The sequence below is a fragment of the Patiria miniata genome, unplaced genomic scaffold, assembly GCF_015706575.1.
Source record: "Patiria miniata isolate m_02_andy unplaced genomic scaffold, ASM1570657v1 HiC_scaffold_20, whole genome shotgun sequence".
NCBI classification, from domain to species: domain Eukaryota; kingdom Metazoa; phylum Echinodermata; class Asteroidea; order Valvatida; family Asterinidae; genus Patiria; species Patiria miniata.
The window spans coordinates 41,122,965-41,140,596 of record NW_024037059.1 but is presented as its reverse complement, the minus strand read 5'-3'; the positions used below and the strand labels follow the sequence as shown (position 1 = coordinate 41,140,596).

The window sequence follows — 17,632 nt, the reverse complement described above, 5'->3', positions numbered from 1 at the left end:
TAAAAAAAAAATATTTCAACTATAACCGTTAGTTGATGGCTGTAAATTCCGAGAGTTCATGTCAGAGAGGAAGAAACAGTCATTATCTTTTACACGTTATATTGCATTAATTTAGTATAATGTGAGGTTTAAAATCTTATTATTATTATCAATTATTAATTGTTTATGGTAACTAAACCAAGGATTACTCAAAAGTACCCTAGGCACTGTAGCTCGCAAGCCTGAAGAAACCTGTAGAGAGAAGACAATGAGAAGAAATTACAGTTTTAGAGGTGGGAGGAAAACCCAGAATAATATTCTGGGGAAAACCCACGGAGTCAGGCAGGGACTGACAACCCAATCCACATGTGGACCAGGGCAGGAATCGAACCCGGGCCACAGAGGTGGAAGGGGAGGACAAAGCCACTGCGCCAACCTGACTTCAATAAGTATAACCACTGATAAACATGTCTCTGGGGAATTCAAGATTTGACATTATCTGTTTTGGGAGGAAACACAACCAACAAGGCATCCTGAATATTTTTTCCCCCACAGGCTAACAGCACCATGATCAATGCAACATTATTACGAAACAAGGCTGAGCGAACGACCCTACGTGCTTTGGATGCAGAGGCTAATATCACAGCAATATTTGACCGAATAAAAGGTATGCATTTTGTGATCGAGGAACATCTAGCAGTGATTGTAATTTTGTGATAGGGACATGAAAAGTGACACCTGATTTCAACAAAAGTAAGACTTGGAGATGTCTGTCTTGAAAGAAAAATGGTGTTCACCTTCTCAGGTTTGCATTGTTCTAAGCTTTGACAATTTTGAAAACATGCATGCTTTGAATTAAATGATTAATGCATTGTGTTGTATAATGCATTGTGACAAATCAAATCAAACTTTGAATCTAGCCAATTGGCACTGTACTACATTGTAGTACATTGTATGGATTCCCTGATATATACAAATATTTTTCTCTGGTGGTTTGGGGCAGTGTTGGGAGTAACAGGCAGGGCAGTTTTGGGTGGTACAGGGAGTAACAGACAGAATGGTTTGGGGCTGTGCATGGACTATAGACCATTATTATGTTGTGGCCATCTTGATTTTTTCCCATTCAAATCAATGTAACCAAAGTGAGGCTGGAAGGAAAAATAGTCTGGTTCAAATTTTTGCACAAAAAACATCATTCAGTGCTGTTATTGGATACAGGGAACATGACTGAAATGGCGGTAGCATGATAAAGGTCTATTGAGTTAAATCTTATTGAATGACAATCACATACAGATATTGTGGGAGAAATCAGCAACATCCGTGAGGAGCTTGGCAAGGAGCTGTCTCTGGATGAGTCTACTGCCCTCCTGGTGGAGGCACGCCAGATTGTCATGGACATCTCCGACAGAGACAATCTGTTCATGTATTCACAGCTGGGAGCAGATGTAGAACTTGGGTGAGATAATCTGATTTTTTTTTCTTTCTGACATTTCTATCTGAAATGCTTTATTTCATGTACAAAGAAGTAAATGAAACTGTAAAAAGAAGATAATCAAGAAAATGTATGTTAAATTCATTATTCCAACCTTCTATTTTACTAAAACTATAGAATAACTGAAACAGTTAAGTTTTATAAACAGTTTAAATCCCCCCTAATCGTTTAAAACAAATGTTTCAAGTTGAACAAAGAAATTTAAAATTATTGTAATGCTCCTTGTCTGTTTCCTTTTATTTGAAAAAGCATTTAAAATTGTGGCAGATTGAGCATTCCTTTACAATCGACAATTTGGTTTCCATATTAAGTGGGGGAGGGGGGATTTTCCTCCCTACTTTTTGAAATTTGTTCCTTTGCCCACCCTCTTTTGAAACCTTACCAAGACATATGTACATTATCCACCCCCCCCCCCCCTTCACCGTAAGAAAAATTTCACCCCCGTTTTTTTTTTTTGGGTAATAATTACAGAAATGACATCAAGTATACCTTGTTTTTAATTCCAGGGAAGCCAATAAGACATTAGACAAAGCCAGGAATTTCTTTGACGACATCCTCGATTTACAGCCAATGATTGATCGTGGCCGCTCTGCCATCGGAAACTTCACCAAGCAACTGGAATTCCTGATAGAAACAAGCCGCAAGGCTACCAACCAATCTGGGAATGCAACCAACATCAACCAAGGCAGTAATACTTTGATGGATTTGATACAGGTATAAATGAAAACACTGGTTTGAAGTAGCATGCCTTATTTGTAATCTATATCAAAACTTAATGAATTGAAAATAATGTAATAACTTCGATATTCAGAAAAGGTAGATGGAATCATAAACGATAGGTAGACTCGTAAATTATTTCAATTTTAAATTACTCTAATTTGCAATAGGAAAACATATTGGTTTTTGTCTTTGCAGAACATTACAACGCAAACTGAAGACTTGAAGGAGACGAGCAAAGGGAAACTAACTGAAGCCCATGAATTCATTGACAAAGCTTGGGATCTGTTAGCTCTAGCCAACGCCTCTGGAGTGGTAATTGTCTTATTATTTCATCTCAGTTCCTACAAGAGACTTTATACCTTTCTTAAAGTTGTGATTTTGAATTCTAAGAATGTATGCAAAACGCTAAGCATGTTTGCTTTGAAAATTCAGTTGTAAGAATTGACCAGAAAGTTTCAAAAATAGTTTTTTGTTTTAAAAATGAGAAACTATTTTAAGTAATAATTATTTAAAGATGCTTATGAGAGCCGGTTTAAATATATCCTGATTCTCTGAGAAGTCTTTGTAAACATCTGATATTCCCCAGAAAAACCGAAAAGGTCATCCCAAACGTGTGAAATGTTAACAAACATTTCACAGAAAAGCTTACCAAGAAAAGCCCATGAAAGTGTATAAAGAACCAACAAGATGTAATAATAAAATATACAAGTTTATCCAACACCCTTCAACATGATCGTGGGAGGGGATGGGGTTCTTTGAATCAAAGTTGCATGTGTTTTACTCATGAGGCATTGAGTTTCTCACTCTTATCTTGTTCTCAGGGTCTTAGAGAGGAGTTTGCTCTTCTCTCCAATGTGACATCAGACTTGGGCTTCAAGGTGGGAATCATCCAGCAGAACTCCTTCGGCTTGGATGAGTTAGTCCAGAGAGCTGAGGCACATGCAGAGAAACTGAAAGGACAGGCACAACACTTGCAAGAGTATGTGAAAATGTGATATTAATTCTTTGCTAACGACCAATCAAAATATGGGCTCAAAATGGTTCTCCACCCCCCCCCCATGGCAAAGCAATATATCGACTCAAGATTCACAGCAGATTATTTCAATTCTCTTTGTTTAAAGTAATTTGTTCTACACACAACAGAGAGTTAAAATGGGTCCGTGAATAAATATTTACGCAAAAAAATAGTTAGTGGCCTGACGTTTCGACCCTAGCAGAGTCTTTCTCGAAGGCTAAATGACAAGACTATAAACATAAACAGGTACATGTATACATTACTGATGTAAAAGATGAGAAAGACTCTGCTAGGGTCGAAACGTCAGGCCACTAACTATTTTTTTGCATTTGTACCATAGGTCCTTTTGGTTGGTAAGCAGTTTGCAACAGCTAATTCTATTTTTCAATAAATATTTACATCAACAGCTTTTGTGTCAAGACTTTTTTTTCCAGTCTTTTTAAGAAGCTTTGTCAAAAGAAAATTATCTTGAGAAAGAAAAGAATGGTAATCTTTATGAAAATGGGCCTTCCAAATTACACTCACAGTCACAACTCCCATCTTTCCTGGTCAACCTTCTAATTTCTTTATTGAAAAAGTTATTACTTTGTGTTGGTTCTTATTCCCAGATTATTTCAACCCACCAAAGACTATGCAGAGGACTCCATCCGAGCTGTCAATGCTTACGGTCAGATTCTGCTAGCCATAGATGAAGCTGAGCAGGCAGCTGGACAGGCCATGGTTGCTGCTAACAATGCCAGTTATCAAGTGAGACAGATTCCAAGGCGCTTATAAAAACCACATGCCCCAAATTACTCCCAAATCCACCTGCTAAAAAAAATTATCGCAGTCAACCTGCCCAAAGATATTCCTTATTTGTTAAGAGGATTCAGTCATTCCAAAGGTGCAACTTTTTGAATATTCTGCAGGTTGTGGGTTCGAGTCCAGCCTGGACTTTGTCACTCATTGCTTCTCCCCACCCAGGAGTAAATGGGTACCTGTGAGGGCAGAGATGGTTATTGTGATTGATTGAGCTGCTTAGCACTGAAGTTGCAGCATCAAGCTGTATACTCCCAAAGGAGCTGAGATGGTCTTAAGAATGTTTCATGGCCATTTTTTTTCTTTTTTTTTTGCAAAATGTTAACTTTGCGAATTGGTAACTTGCAGGCATGACGTCAGAGGTCAAAGCTTATCATCGATATAACAGTTCTAATTTCAGATTGATTGTATTCCTGCAGGTGAGTCACCCTGAGCCCCTGGACATCCTAGCCTTGCTGTCTCTAGAAAAGAGTCTCTCCCTGGACACTAACAACCTGTTCCCTAGATTGGAAGAGTTGGAGGCAATGCTAGATGGGGTGCGGAATGATATCACCATGGTTACTGAGAAGAACGATGATGCGGAGAAGCGATTGAGAGCCATACAGGAGGCACTGCCTCCACTAAAAATTGGTCAGTTTTGATTCTAGGAGACAGGCTTGCTTAGAAATAGAGCTGTTCAAAGAAATTGGAGGGAAATCTTAAAAGGCTTAAAACAGAGACCCTGGGTAAAGAAATGAATAAATATAATAAATAAATAAAAAAAGTCAAATGGAAACATATTTATGATGAATTATGTTGCAATGTGTATGTGTGGCCTTAAATACAATTTTTTTTGTGGAAAATATTTGGTATAGTTCATTTTTTGAGGTTGTAGAAATGCGGGTGGGGCAAAGGGGGCATGTGCCCCAACTTTTTGATTTTTTTTTCCTTTGCCCGCTTGCTTTTGGGTACCTAACTGCAGAGACGTATGCGCTATTCCAGTTCCTTCACTTTCAGAAATTTTCCACCACGACTGTGTATTAAGCATACTTTTTGGCAGAAATTTACTACTTGTGCCAATGGTAACTTATTCTTTTCGTTTTACATTTTAGCTTAAAACAAAATCTTTCCTATGGGCATAATTGGATTAATTATCCCATTAGCAGTGCTGGAGTAATCATTTATCATGAATGGGTTTTCCTGACAGATCTAACGACACCTGCACAAGAAGCTTTGGATTTATCCATGTTAGCTCTGAACAAAGCAGAGAATGTTGGAAATAGAATAGGAGGGATCTCAAGACAGCTACCCGAGATGGAGAAAAAAATAGAACAATTGAAGGAGGATGTAAGATTTGTGGATGACGCCCTGGAAATTGTCGGCAATGCAAGTAAGTCAACTAAAAGCAGGAAGGTTCTGAAAAATGGCATAAATATTTCAATATTTTACTGTGAGGATTTTCCGAAGATGCTTCTTTTGTAGAAACAGGATTTTATTTTGTAAGCTGGGGACCTTTATAAAAAAAAAATCTGAATCACTTTAGAATGATTGAACTTATTTGAGTTCCCATGAATTTTTTTCATCAAGTTTTATTTGAGAAAATAACATTTGTTGACCCTGCAACATCTTAAATACTGTACCTGCTCTTTAAATTTATCCAACAAAGAGAACTTATTCAAGCACCGGTAAAATGGTGCTTTGTTGGAAACTGAGAGTCAACTTATTTGTCGTGTTTGCTTTAGTTTGCTATATTTTTTAATTTTTGTTGTTCCATATTTGTAGCCAGGTATTCTCGATCCAGTGTCAACCAGATTCGTCGGCTGTCCTCGTCATTGAATGGACAGGCCAATGACATGAAGGCACTGGAAGGCGACATGGCGGTGGACCTCAGCAAGATTAGAGAGAAGATACGTCAAGCTCGCAACCAAGCATCTAAGGTCAGTCCTTAAGACCAAAGCCCAATTTCACAGCACTTTGAAAGGTTTACACAAATTTTCTCCATCCCTGTGCTTGTGGGGTTAAAGATGTTCAAGAGATAGAGATGTTCAAGATTTGAAATGCGTCAATCTTCTAATTGTTAAACCTGTTTATGAATTTACAGATCAAAGTATCAATGTACTCCACCGGTGACTGTGCACGCTCCTACAAGCCTCAAGTCAGCCCGTCCACATACAACTCTCTGATCATGAACGTCAACATCACAAGCCCAACCAATCTTCTGTTCTACATCAAGAGCAACAGCAGTGTAAGGCCACGTTCAAATTACTTGGCTGTGGCTAGCAGTAACATATGTGTCTATGGGAAGGGGCTTCAGCCGCTTTCCATTGTATGTGTAATTGTAAGCCGGAGCCAAGTAATTCGGATGTGGCTTAACCCTAAAGGGGCCGGGTTATTTTGACCATCTCTCAGCCGGGGGGGATTCCCCCCCCCCCTAAGATCTCGGCCATCGAGTGACGAAAAAATTTGAGACTCAGCACATGCATAGAGCAACTCTTCTTAAACATACCCAAGAAATTTCATGACTATAGGTCAAAGGGTTTTGGAATGATGGCTAATTAATTATTCATATGTACGAATGGCAATTCTGCTCTGTGTACACGACGTATATGCAAAAATTCAGTTTTCACAGCGCATAGCGCCGGAAAAGTTTGGGTCCGATTTTTTTTAGAGGCTATCGCGGAAAATGTTGAGGGGGGGGGCCGGATTCCGCCTCCCCCCGGCCCCTTTAGGGTTAAGTCAATGACTTCTGATGGAGTTTTTATCGATTGATGATGTGAATATTCTAACATTGGGTTCTGCTCTTTATTGAGGTTGTTGTAAACCCTGTAGGCTCATTTCTTATCTACACTACAGTTTTGTAGAAAACTTGACAAGCTTACTTGTTTGGGACTCGAACCCATAACCAAGCACCTACTTGCTTGTGCAGAAATCTGAACACCTAACCATTTACAGCTGACTGGGTTCCACTGGCAGGTTGCAGCGGGCACCACGGCTAAGTGTGACAAAGAACAGTTCATAAGATGTCTTTAAGATTGATTTCTGTGGAAGTACTGGACTTCCTTTTTGACAGCCGCAAATTTCCTCTTTGTATCTTAAACACCTGTGAAATCATTTCTCTCTGAATCACAGGATGAGTTCATGTTGCTGGAGACAATCAACGGAAAGCCGTTCTTTCGTTGGAATGTCGGAGCAGACGTTGGCTCCATCAAGTCATCTGAGGTCATGCAACTGAAGGAATGGTACAGGATAGAGGCACAGAGGTCAGTCATAAATTGGATTCATTATCAAGAGAACCATGCATGATGTGGCGAGATGTGATAACACTTTCATATGGACTCAGACAGTAATTGCGTCAATTGGTGGGGGACAGGGGGAACAAGTCCCCCCCCCCCACTTTTTCACATGGAGGGGATATCGTATAGTTTGTTTCCCCCCCCCCCCCCACTTTTTTCGTCCCCCAATATACTTTGTAGCCTACATTTGATGCTACAGCTCAGAATAGCGAATTCAACGCCTCCAAACTTGATAATGATATGTAAATGATGATCTTTTGCTAAAATAAATTGGTTAAATTGATCAGAAATTGCCTCAGAAATTGACGCTATAGAGGGCGCTCATAATCTCTCCAATTTATTTGGATTTTGCTCATAAAGGGTCAAGGGAATTAAGGGATTACAATCAATTAAAAATTAGTCAACTCTTCACTCCTCTTCTGTTCTATTAATCAAAAAGATACTTAAAAAAAACCACTTACTTGGCAAGCGAAACTTTCAGATTTTTGTGGGGTGGCCCCTTGGGGACACTGGGAATTTGGCTAAGCCACTGAACCTAGTAATTTGAAAACAGCCTGATTTTTTGATTTCCTCCAATCAGGATTGGTCATGCTGGCTCCCTCAAAGTCCAGAAGTTGATCTCAGAGGAGGACAACTCTAACCCAGAGAACACCATGGAGCCTCCCGTAGTCTTGACGGGCATGTCGGCCGTCGGGTCTAGCATACTGGATGTTGATAGCTCCAGTCTCATGTTTGTGGGAGGAATACCCAGAAAATATGATGTAAGTACTTCCACTTTTTAGAAGGTTGGAGAATATTGGTTTAGAAAATGCCCTGAGGCAATTCAAAGAATAAGGTTTGGGAAAATATTAAACTTGCGTCTTGAATGTCACTGCCACAAAACTGGCAGTAAGAACGGCTGCCAAATGGAGGCACTGTTAAACCCATTAGCACCTGTCATAGCACCTGTTTTTGCACCTGCACCTGTATTTATTCCCTGATGAATCCATAAAACCACAGAGTGCTGGGCTGGTTGGGTTGGTACAGGAACTATTTGGTGTAAGAGCATATGTGATGCGATCAAGCTAAATGAGTCATTTTTCGGCAATAATGAGTTTAGTAGGGGTGAAAATTTCAAAATTAACTTTTTTGTAAAATCGGAAGGCTACATATGTCCTTTTTCATGTCACCTATTTTTTTTTTCTGAGAAAAACTCACGATAAAGTAATTAAAATGTGACATTTTTGCTAAGGAGTTAATATTCAATAACCTGAAATAAAGCATGTTTATTGGTGCTTAATAAACACTTCAATTGTGAATCGTTGATTTCTCTGTTTGATTTCTCTGTTTTCTTCTTTCTGTTCTGCCCGTGTTCTAAGTCCCATAACTTCTGAACGGAAGGTCGTATTCACATGGGGTTTTCACCAAATATAAAAATGAAAAAAAAATGCTGTTCATAAATTATCTATATCCATCAATGCCCAATACATGTAATATCCCTTAAAAAAACTCACCATAGTTTTACTGCAAATTTGGAAAACTATTGCTACAATGTTGTACAATTCACCGTTCCACTTTTAGTTTTCCATAACTTTATAATAAGAAAAAATATTCCCGGATCCTGAATTTAATACAGAGGTTTGCAATTACCAGTAACATATTTTCTTATAATTTTTTTTTTCAGAGTGTTGTACAAGGAGTTGAAAGCAGAGAGTTCCGGGGTTGTATGGGCGAGGTTATCTTAGACGATGTACCTGTGGGATTGTGGAATTTCAAGAGCATCGAGGGACAATGTCAGGGATGTGGTAACAGGTGCGTCCGTTCTTCTTTCCTCTCTTGCTTTCCTTCCGGCAAACTTCAAACATTGAAACAGTTTTGACCATGCCTTGTTGGCCTGAATGTTAAGATTTGACTTTTTATTTCACTCGTTGCATATAAGAATAGGGTGAGAAAAAAAAGGAAACCCATATATGGCAGGACAAATTTTGAATGAAGTTTTGCCTGTAGCACTTTCAAAATCTAGGATATGAAAGCCTAATCAATGAGCTTTCTTTTAGAACAAGAATCATTCAAATCACTCATGTACTTTTCAAGTTTACGGAATTTTGAACGCAAACATCATTTTAAAGTTCTGTCCATGGAAAACAATTAACATGCATCCCATGAGAATTTGTTTTGTTTTGCTAAAAGCACTTACTTTTTTGTGATATCTGTGGACAGAACTTTAAAGCAGTGTTTGTGTTCTAAATTCCGCAACTTGAACAGTACATGAGTGATTTGAATGATTCTTGTACTAAAAGAAAGTTTAATGGCTGGGCCTTCATATTCTAGATTTTGAAAGTGCTACTGGCAAAAATTCATTCAAAAATTGGTCCTGACATTTGGGTTTAATTTTTTTTTACCCACCCTGTACATTTTGCTAAGTATGAATCTGAATGCATTGCCATTAGTACTAGTACAAGTACGGCTACTTTACCATGAATATGAGTACAAGAATTTTTTTCTTGCATATATGAGTACATTTTCAAGTATGTGTGATGTTTACATTTCTATTGCATTCGGATATGATCTACTGTATTGTATACTTGACCCTTGACCTGTGAATGGCATTCAGGAAACACTCGATGATGAGGCACTGTATTTATTAGACTCTGTTATTCCCTGTCTATTCAGGCATGCAACTTTTCCTCGGATCCACTAATTTCCTCGTTTTTTACTTCTCATGAATGCCATCACAAGTTGAAAAATACCGTACAAAGTCTTGTCTGGTTTGGAGTTTCCTCAATTATTTTTTAATTCCAAGTTGCGTGCCTGCTATTTTGGGTCAGAATTAGACATTATAGTATGGATAAGGCCAAAAAAAAAAAATATTCGGTCTCTGGTCAGACCAAAGTTCCGGAATTGACGCGGCCACGCGGCTTTTTTGTTTTTTTTTGCTTTTTTTTTCCTTTTCTTCAAGCTTGGATTGTACAGACAAGGTGGGTACTATTTTGCTTTTTTGGTGTTCTCATGTACATTGGTGTCCTCCATAATTTGCCTTGGTGCTTTCGATCATTTGCCTTGGTGCAATTTCCCATTCCTTGGTGCTCTTTGGTAAAAAAAAAATTAAGGAGGTGCGGAAATAGAGGGCGCTGTTGGAGCTACCGCGGAACATTTTGGGGAAAAAAAAGATCGACGCGCATGATTAAAATCGACGCGCGCGCTGACCAGAGACCGACTTATTTTTTTTTTTGGCCTAAGAGTACTACAACACTGATGCTTTGTGTACTTTTCATCAGCCCCAGCACCTCAGTGGTCGAGGAAGGGGTCTATAACTTTGATGGGACGGGTTACTCTCTCATCCCTCGTCCCAGCAAAGGGGAATGGAGAGAAAACACAATTTCCATTGCTTTCCAATTGAAGACGCAAGCCGAAGAGGCACTGCTTTTCTACATGGCTTCTTCAGATCAGGTCAGTTCAGGTTCCTTTTGCTTTTAAACAAGTTCCGATGTGATCATGCAAGTAGTCGTTTAAAGGCTTTGTTTTCTCTTCTAAAGGCACTCCGCTACAAGCCTTGGCTTATTAGGATTGTGCCTCCACAATATTGTATTTTGCTCTCTGTTATGTTATTGTTTCAGTATGGAAATAAATGTAATATGGAATTGAATTGAAAGTGAACTCTGTGCAGGTACAGTAGATACTTGGTACTTGGTTGCTTTCCTCCTGAAACATCCTCTAGGGATTTTGGCTAGGAGATGATGGCCTTCTGAAAAGTGCCAAAGTTGCCTAGATTGATCTGATTCATTTTTTTTGACAGCGCCTTCTACAGAATGGTCCAAAAAAATTCACCCTTTTTCAGACGCAGATTTCTCAGAAAGTTTAAATTGTTTTAAGATATTCCTAAACTACAAGATCTTGGTGGTATGTGGTGAAAACGGTGTTGAAAATAAAGCTCAAGTTAAGAAATAGCGGCCAGTTACAGAGAAATGGTCAAAAACTATAGTTTGTCCAAGTCTATGGCAGTCATGTAAACCTATTTTACATTATTTACTTTTATTTCGGGTTTGTTTTCCTTTTTTAGCGCTCTTTTTTTAGTAACGTTATTGAACAGAGAGAGTTGATTTGTTTTTGTTGCTGGCTTGCTTTTTTATCTATTCTGAGATTATGCTTTTGTGTTAAGTGCATATCATTTCATTTTTATGTTTTTTTCCTTCTTTGTTTCTTTTTAAGCCTTCGATTTGTAAAAATCATATTTTTAGTTGATTTAATGCAGGTCCCTAATGAAAACCAGCTTTTAGCTGTTTGGTTTTACACTGGATAAATAAAGGAATAAAAAATTATTGAAGTTCTGTTGTGTTGGCCATATCTCATAAATTTGTGTGTGGACAAAACTGGTTTTTGACCATCTTTAAACCGTCGCCATTCTTTTATTTTGGCTTTATTTTCAGCGCCGTTTCATTATATACCACGAAGATGCTGTACTTTAGAAATATCTGAAAACAATTTTAAAATGTCTTCCCAATTCTGAGAAATCTGCGTCTAAACAGTGTTAACTTTTTTGGACCATCCTGTACTGCTGCGGCAGTTTGAGATTAGTCAAGTACCCCCCTTTGTGCCATTGTGATTGGTATCAGTGAAGGTAAAGTAAAAGGTAAAGGGGACGAACCTGTGTTCACAGGAACGGAGTGTCCATCTCTCTTTCATTAACGATTGGGCCAGACTCATTATGCTGCTGTGGGGGGATCGCCACACCTCCTCCACAGCGAGTCTGTTACCTTTCCAGCATTGAATAATGCCGGTACCCATTTAACACCTTGGTTGAGAGGAGTAATTGAGGTAAAGCGCCTTACTCAAGGGCACAACACGCATGGCCACGGCGGGGCTCGAACCCACAACCTCACGATCATGAGTCCTATGCTCTACCGCTAGACCACACATGCCCAGTAAAAGGCACCCTCAGTATTATTGTCAGTAAAAAGGCACCCACCAAGAGATTATCTCATGGTGCTTTTAATACCGTCGGTTGGTTAAATCTTTTCGGTACAATTTTCTCACCACCACTTGCATGTATTATGTAAAACCTGTTTCGATGTGTGTGTGTGTTTTTTCCTAGCGTGACTATATGGCCATTGAGCTGATTGACGGTTACATGGTGGTCTCACATGATCTTGGCAGTGGAACTGGTAAAGTGTCCTCACGGGAAAGAGTCAACACAAATACTTGGATATCTGTTAGCGTCATAAGGAATCGAGGGAACAGTAAGTAAAAACTTTTTTTTTTCGCAACAGGCATAATTTTTGCCTACAAAACCGACCGTTTCGGAAATGGTTTTATACCATCGGCCGTGCGGGTTTCTAATAACGGGAAAGTTTGATTATATGACAGCTATTGTGATGTATTTTTTTTGTATAAGTACTAACTTTATGTTGTCATTGTTTTATTTGTATGGTATTTGTAAATTGTTATTTTTGTGTGAGTCCAACATTGCAAATTCCTGTGATTATTTTTTAACCATTGGCTGAATTAACAAAACAACCAAAATGAAAAAAAAAAAAATTATATTGTGTCTATATTTTTTACAGGCATTTTCTACATCGACAACGTATGGCAGGGAAACGGTGTATCTGCAGGAACGCTGACGGGATTAACCATCGAGGAATTTGCATATCTTCACGTCGGAGGCGTGCAAAGCTTCTATAATGTCAGGTAAGGTGAATTCCTTGATTAATGGGTTGTTTTTTTTCTCTTTCTCTGAAATCAAGCAGTGAGTTTCTAAGATGCTGGACTTGTGACTTGAATATGTTGTGGAGTTGCGAATAAATTTCTTGACTGCAATCAACAGAGCACATCAGATAAGGCCATCTTGGGCAAAGTTCAGCGGGCTATTTTAATTCCAATTACAACTTGGCTCTTGAATAAGGGAATAAATATGTAAATTGGGTAGGGGCCTGGTCGCCGATAATCGCCCAAGCTGAATCCCATTCATAAATACTTTCGGTCAAATAGTCAAAATGCACTAACTTCCTACGATTTTGCTCAACAGTTTACTTCATGTTTTGCAAAACACCCTTCTGGCCTTGTCTATGGTATGTGCCTCCCACGCGTAGTGCTAAGAATCTCATATGGAAATTGGTGCATGCGCGGCGCTTACTCTGCGACGTGGCATAGGACGCAGGAAATTGTGTTTAAATTTAAACCAGCCGGTGTTTTATCAGTGGTTTGAATCCATGCACAAATGACGGCTCTTGACCAATAGGAATGGGTAAACTGTCTCAGGTATTTATGAATGAGAATTACGTACAAATAGTAGATTCGTAATTGGTAAAAGATACACTGACAGAAAAAAATCACTGTGGCAGCAATGAAGGCATGAAACTAACAGTGACAAAAGGCAGAGCACCTTCATCTCATACCTTCTGGGACTTTTGTTAGCCGTGATTATTTTGCTTTTTTTTTTCAGGCGCGATGTAACCACTCAGCCATTTTATGGATGCATCAAGTTCTTTGGTCTGTACGGTAACCAGCAGAACCTACTCCAGCCTGGTCTGTCAACAGGCGTTGAAGATGGATGCGTCAAACGAGTAATTTCAAATACATATAAATTAAATTTAAAAAACTCTTTTTCCACCTGTTAGCGCAGATTTATGCTCGGTGTAAAGGTAAAGATTCTATTCAAATTGTATACAAGTTGAGCACATTTAAACTGCTCCAAAGTGGTTTGCAAATTTTTGTACCGTTAAATTTACTGTGTTCAAATGAAGTATAATCAAATTGGTCCTTTTTCAACCTCTTTCCCTCTTATCTCTAGACCGTTCGGAGTCTGGGCCTACTAGAAGGTGCTCAGGTCAAGATGCGTAACATTGCCCTGGGAAAGATAGCCGATGTCTCTCTAACCTTCACCACCGCACAAGAGACTGGTATCCTCCTGGCTGCCGGGAAGATGGTGGAAGATAGGACTAGGCGAGACGTGGACCCAGACCAAACTGATGTAAGCTTTGTGTTGTTACTATGTGTCCGCATGCACAAACAGTAGATGGCGCTATCACGGCCACTCATAAGAGCCTTAGGCCATGTCCGAATTACTTGGCCAGTATTCTCCTGAAGACGGTCAGAGCATATACTGACTGGAACGTCGAGTTTATACCTCTGGTTCTTTTCAGAACCATTCTCTTAGTTGAGAAATTATTCGCACATGGTGTTTCCGCAAATCCTTTCATTCATTAGTATCTCCACCATGCAAAGCCTCAAATTTTACTCAGTACATTCTGGATTTTTGTTTTATAACAACTGTATTTTTGTTTTGTAACAAGTATTTCATGAAACCCCTTCACCGGTTCCACACACCTTTGAATGCTTTCTGTTTTTTGAAAACAGTACAATCGATGGAAATCTTTAATGAGAAACAAAAGTTTAATGAGGTCCCAAATGAACTCATGTATAATCACTGGGATTCTAGGGTATCAAGTTGAGTCAAGTCCCAATAATTGTCTCATTAAAAAGTGATTCTCTTGGGATTCTAAGAACACATACATACAAGATGATGTTCAAGCCGTGTTCGAATGACTTGGCTGTGGCCAGCATTAACTCATCTATGAGAAGTGGGTGCCGCCACTTTGCGTAGATGCATGTGTAATTGGAAGTTGGAGCCAAGTAATTAAAAAAAAAGGCTTATGATGAGAAGTGGCTGCATTTGTGTAATTTTCCTTTTGGGGGGGGGGGGATTTTAGGTTAATTCAAACAACAAAAATTATTTCAATTCTCAACTTTATTTTGGTTTGTTGTGCATTCCTGTTGATTTTTTAAGTTGATGAAAACCACTCCAAACATGGCATAAGACATTTTATTGTTTTTTGCAACTTTTTTTCATTATTTTGGTAAAACAGCATAATTTTTTACGAGACAGCTTGCATTACAAATTCTATTATTTCAAAGGTATTCTAGTCAACTGGCACATTAGGGGGAGTGTGGCTTCGTGGTTAGGGTTTGTGATTCCTGACCAGAGGATTAGGGGTTTGAATCCAGCTGCTGGCCATATGTGTGTCCTTGGGCAAGCCACTTCACCCCCACTTGCCTCTCTCCACCCAGGAGAATAGATGGGTAGCGGCGTTAGCTGGGGAGTAACCTGCAATGGACTGGCATCCCAACCAGGGGGATAGAAATATCTTCGGTCGTTTATGCCTAGGAAACCTGACATAAACCCCAGCCTGATGAGCTGTATTGGCTCGTGACAGACTGTACTTTACAACTGGCACATTGCAAGATAACAAGACAAAAGAGTGAAACCTAACTTGATAAGCTCGAAATGAATAGAAGGAAATCAATTTGACGGATTTCTGTTCCCTTTTCTGTTTCCTGATGTGCAGGTATCTTACGCTGTTGCGCTGGTTGCAGGTCGGATCAGGGTTCATATCAATGCAGGACAGGGACTCTTAACACTAACGACCCGCTCATCTGCAGGTGTATTCAATGATGGCAGGCCGCATGTTGTGCTACTTCAAAAAGAGGATTTCAGGTAGACCCTTTACATTGCAGTAAACCCTCGTTTTGAATGAGCAATGTTGTCTCTTTTATGCACAAAGATTTTAGATACTAAAAAAAGGCTTAGTTCTTTATGCATCTCACATAAGATATATGTACTTGTGTATATATATATGATATAAGACATTTACCAAGTAATTTGTCACTGATAATTAAAGTGATAATGAAACATTAGCAAAAATTTTTGAAGTCATTAAAAAGGGCTTAGTAAGGATTAAGATATAGTAAATTTACATATGTGTGACGTAAATCCTAATAGGGGTAAACATGAAGAAAGAATATTCCAAGCTTTCCCGAAATTCTCCAACCTTTTTAATTTGTTTTTTGTTCATCTAAAAAAAGTCCTTGTATACAGGTATTTATACATTGTACTTGTTTCAGAAAAATATTCACATCAATTTATATGAATTTATATTTATTTTTTAATATCCTCAGCATTCGATTGATCGTCGATGACGTAATCGCTCGTAGCGGCAGACTCCCAGGAAGTGAGAGTTTGATCCCAGTCACGTCCCCCTTGTACATCGGCAGCGTACCTGCCTCAGTCAGGCTAGGCCCTGGCTTGCAGGAGATGAGGCCACTGGTAGGATGTGTCAAGGACCTGGTCATCATGGGAAGGTGACTTCTAGTTCTTTTGCTCTTAGAAATTCCATCCAGTTTCTTGTCTGTGGAAAAAAATTCTTACTCTACAAGCCCGTGTCAGGCTTGTGTTTGGAATATATGGAGAAAAAGTAGTTAGGGAGAAGTCAGGATTTGAGTAAGTCATTCCACTTGAAGACGCTGGTGGATCAAAGCCAAATTTTTGGTGGGTTGGAGGCAAGAATGCAGAGGCGCACCAGGCTCAGATCCAGAGCGGGGGTTTAGGGGTTGGAACAACAACAGCCCCCCCCCCCCCTCCCCCCCCCCCCCCCCCCCCGCTCTGACACACACAAAATTATAACAATTATAGTAATAATGTCTGCCTGTCCGCAACAATCAGACATACAAAATCTGATGGGCCTGAAACCCCCCATGACCTGCAAAAAATTACTGCATCCCCCTGCAAAAATTCCTGGATCTGCCCCTGTGCACCCATGATTTGTTACAGGGGTGATGACTGTTCTAATTTGGTAATTAACAAAAAAAAGGTTTCATATTCAGTTTTTTTTTTGGGGGGGGGGGGGGGAGTGGCACGACCCAGGTTTATGCCCACCTCCTGCCTCCTTCAATCCATTAGTGTTCCAAAAAGCGACAATTATTGCAGAACACAAAGTAGATACTTAAGATATGTCTGGACTTTTCTCTCTTTTTTTTGGGGCAACATTTTGCTTGCAGCCTTGTTGGATTTGAGTCGGCCAGCTCTTTCAGCAACGCAACCATTGGGAAGTGTAGCATTGTCACCCCAATCCCACCATCAGATATCACTAAAGGTAAATTACTGTTTACATCTTCTTATTGTTTGTCGTAAATTTCATTATTTTTCTTTACTGTGCCTTAAAATTTACAATAGAGTGATACATTTAGGTTGATGATGCAAAGAAACCAACAAAGACACTAAATCTGAGAGATTTTGCTGAAGAAAAGCTGATTTGATACTGGGACCCTGTTTTTACCGTGATAAAGTGTATCACCTTAATTTCAGTCATAGATTTGCACTTTTTCTACAAAATTGATAAGTAAAGCCATTCCTATTGGTCGAGAGCCCGTCACGTGGCCGGTATTAAACGGATGATAAAGACATGGCTAGCTGGTCTTAAACACTTTTCCAGTGTCACAATAAAATGTGGACTCCTAAAAATCCAGTGCCTCTTATCGTTTAATTGGTTGAACGTTCACAATCCTCACGTAGGCATGCGCAACACTACCAGGGAGTTAGAATTT

The 17,632-nt window shown here is 39.3% G+C and overlaps 1 protein-coding gene across 1 annotated transcript in view; it reads left to right on the top strand.

The window, feature by feature from the left end:
- The window catches only part of LOC119728129 (laminin subunit alpha-2-like), an 83,050-nt gene that overhangs the window by 29,649 nt on the left and 35,769 nt on the right, over window positions 1–17,632 (top strand). Inside the window, exons 34-54 of the mRNA XM_038200204.1 lie at window positions 535–646; window positions 1,273–1,435; window positions 1,978–2,185; window positions 2,387–2,503; window positions 3,013–3,170; window positions 3,815–3,953; window positions 4,424–4,634; window positions 5,191–5,373; window positions 5,766–5,920; window positions 6,085–6,228; window positions 7,113–7,243; window positions 7,857–8,037; window positions 8,940–9,067; window positions 10,534–10,705; window positions 12,348–12,492; window positions 12,817–12,940; window positions 13,695–13,815; window positions 14,043–14,222; window positions 15,598–15,746; window positions 16,208–16,390; window positions 17,087–17,181. Of these exons, the coding sequence (XP_038056132.1) occupies window positions 535–646; window positions 1,273–1,435; window positions 1,978–2,185; window positions 2,387–2,503; window positions 3,013–3,170; window positions 3,815–3,953; window positions 4,424–4,634; window positions 5,191–5,373; window positions 5,766–5,920; window positions 6,085–6,228; window positions 7,113–7,243; window positions 7,857–8,037; window positions 8,940–9,067; window positions 10,534–10,705; window positions 12,348–12,492; window positions 12,817–12,940; window positions 13,695–13,815; window positions 14,043–14,222; window positions 15,598–15,746; window positions 16,208–16,390; window positions 17,087–17,181 (3,199 nt within the window). The remainder of the gene's footprint in view (window positions 1–534; window positions 647–1,272; window positions 1,436–1,977; window positions 2,186–2,386; window positions 2,504–3,012; window positions 3,171–3,814; window positions 3,954–4,423; window positions 4,635–5,190; window positions 5,374–5,765; window positions 5,921–6,084; window positions 6,229–7,112; window positions 7,244–7,856; window positions 8,038–8,939; window positions 9,068–10,533; window positions 10,706–12,347; window positions 12,493–12,816; window positions 12,941–13,694; window positions 13,816–14,042; window positions 14,223–15,597; window positions 15,747–16,207; window positions 16,391–17,086; window positions 17,182–17,632) is intronic.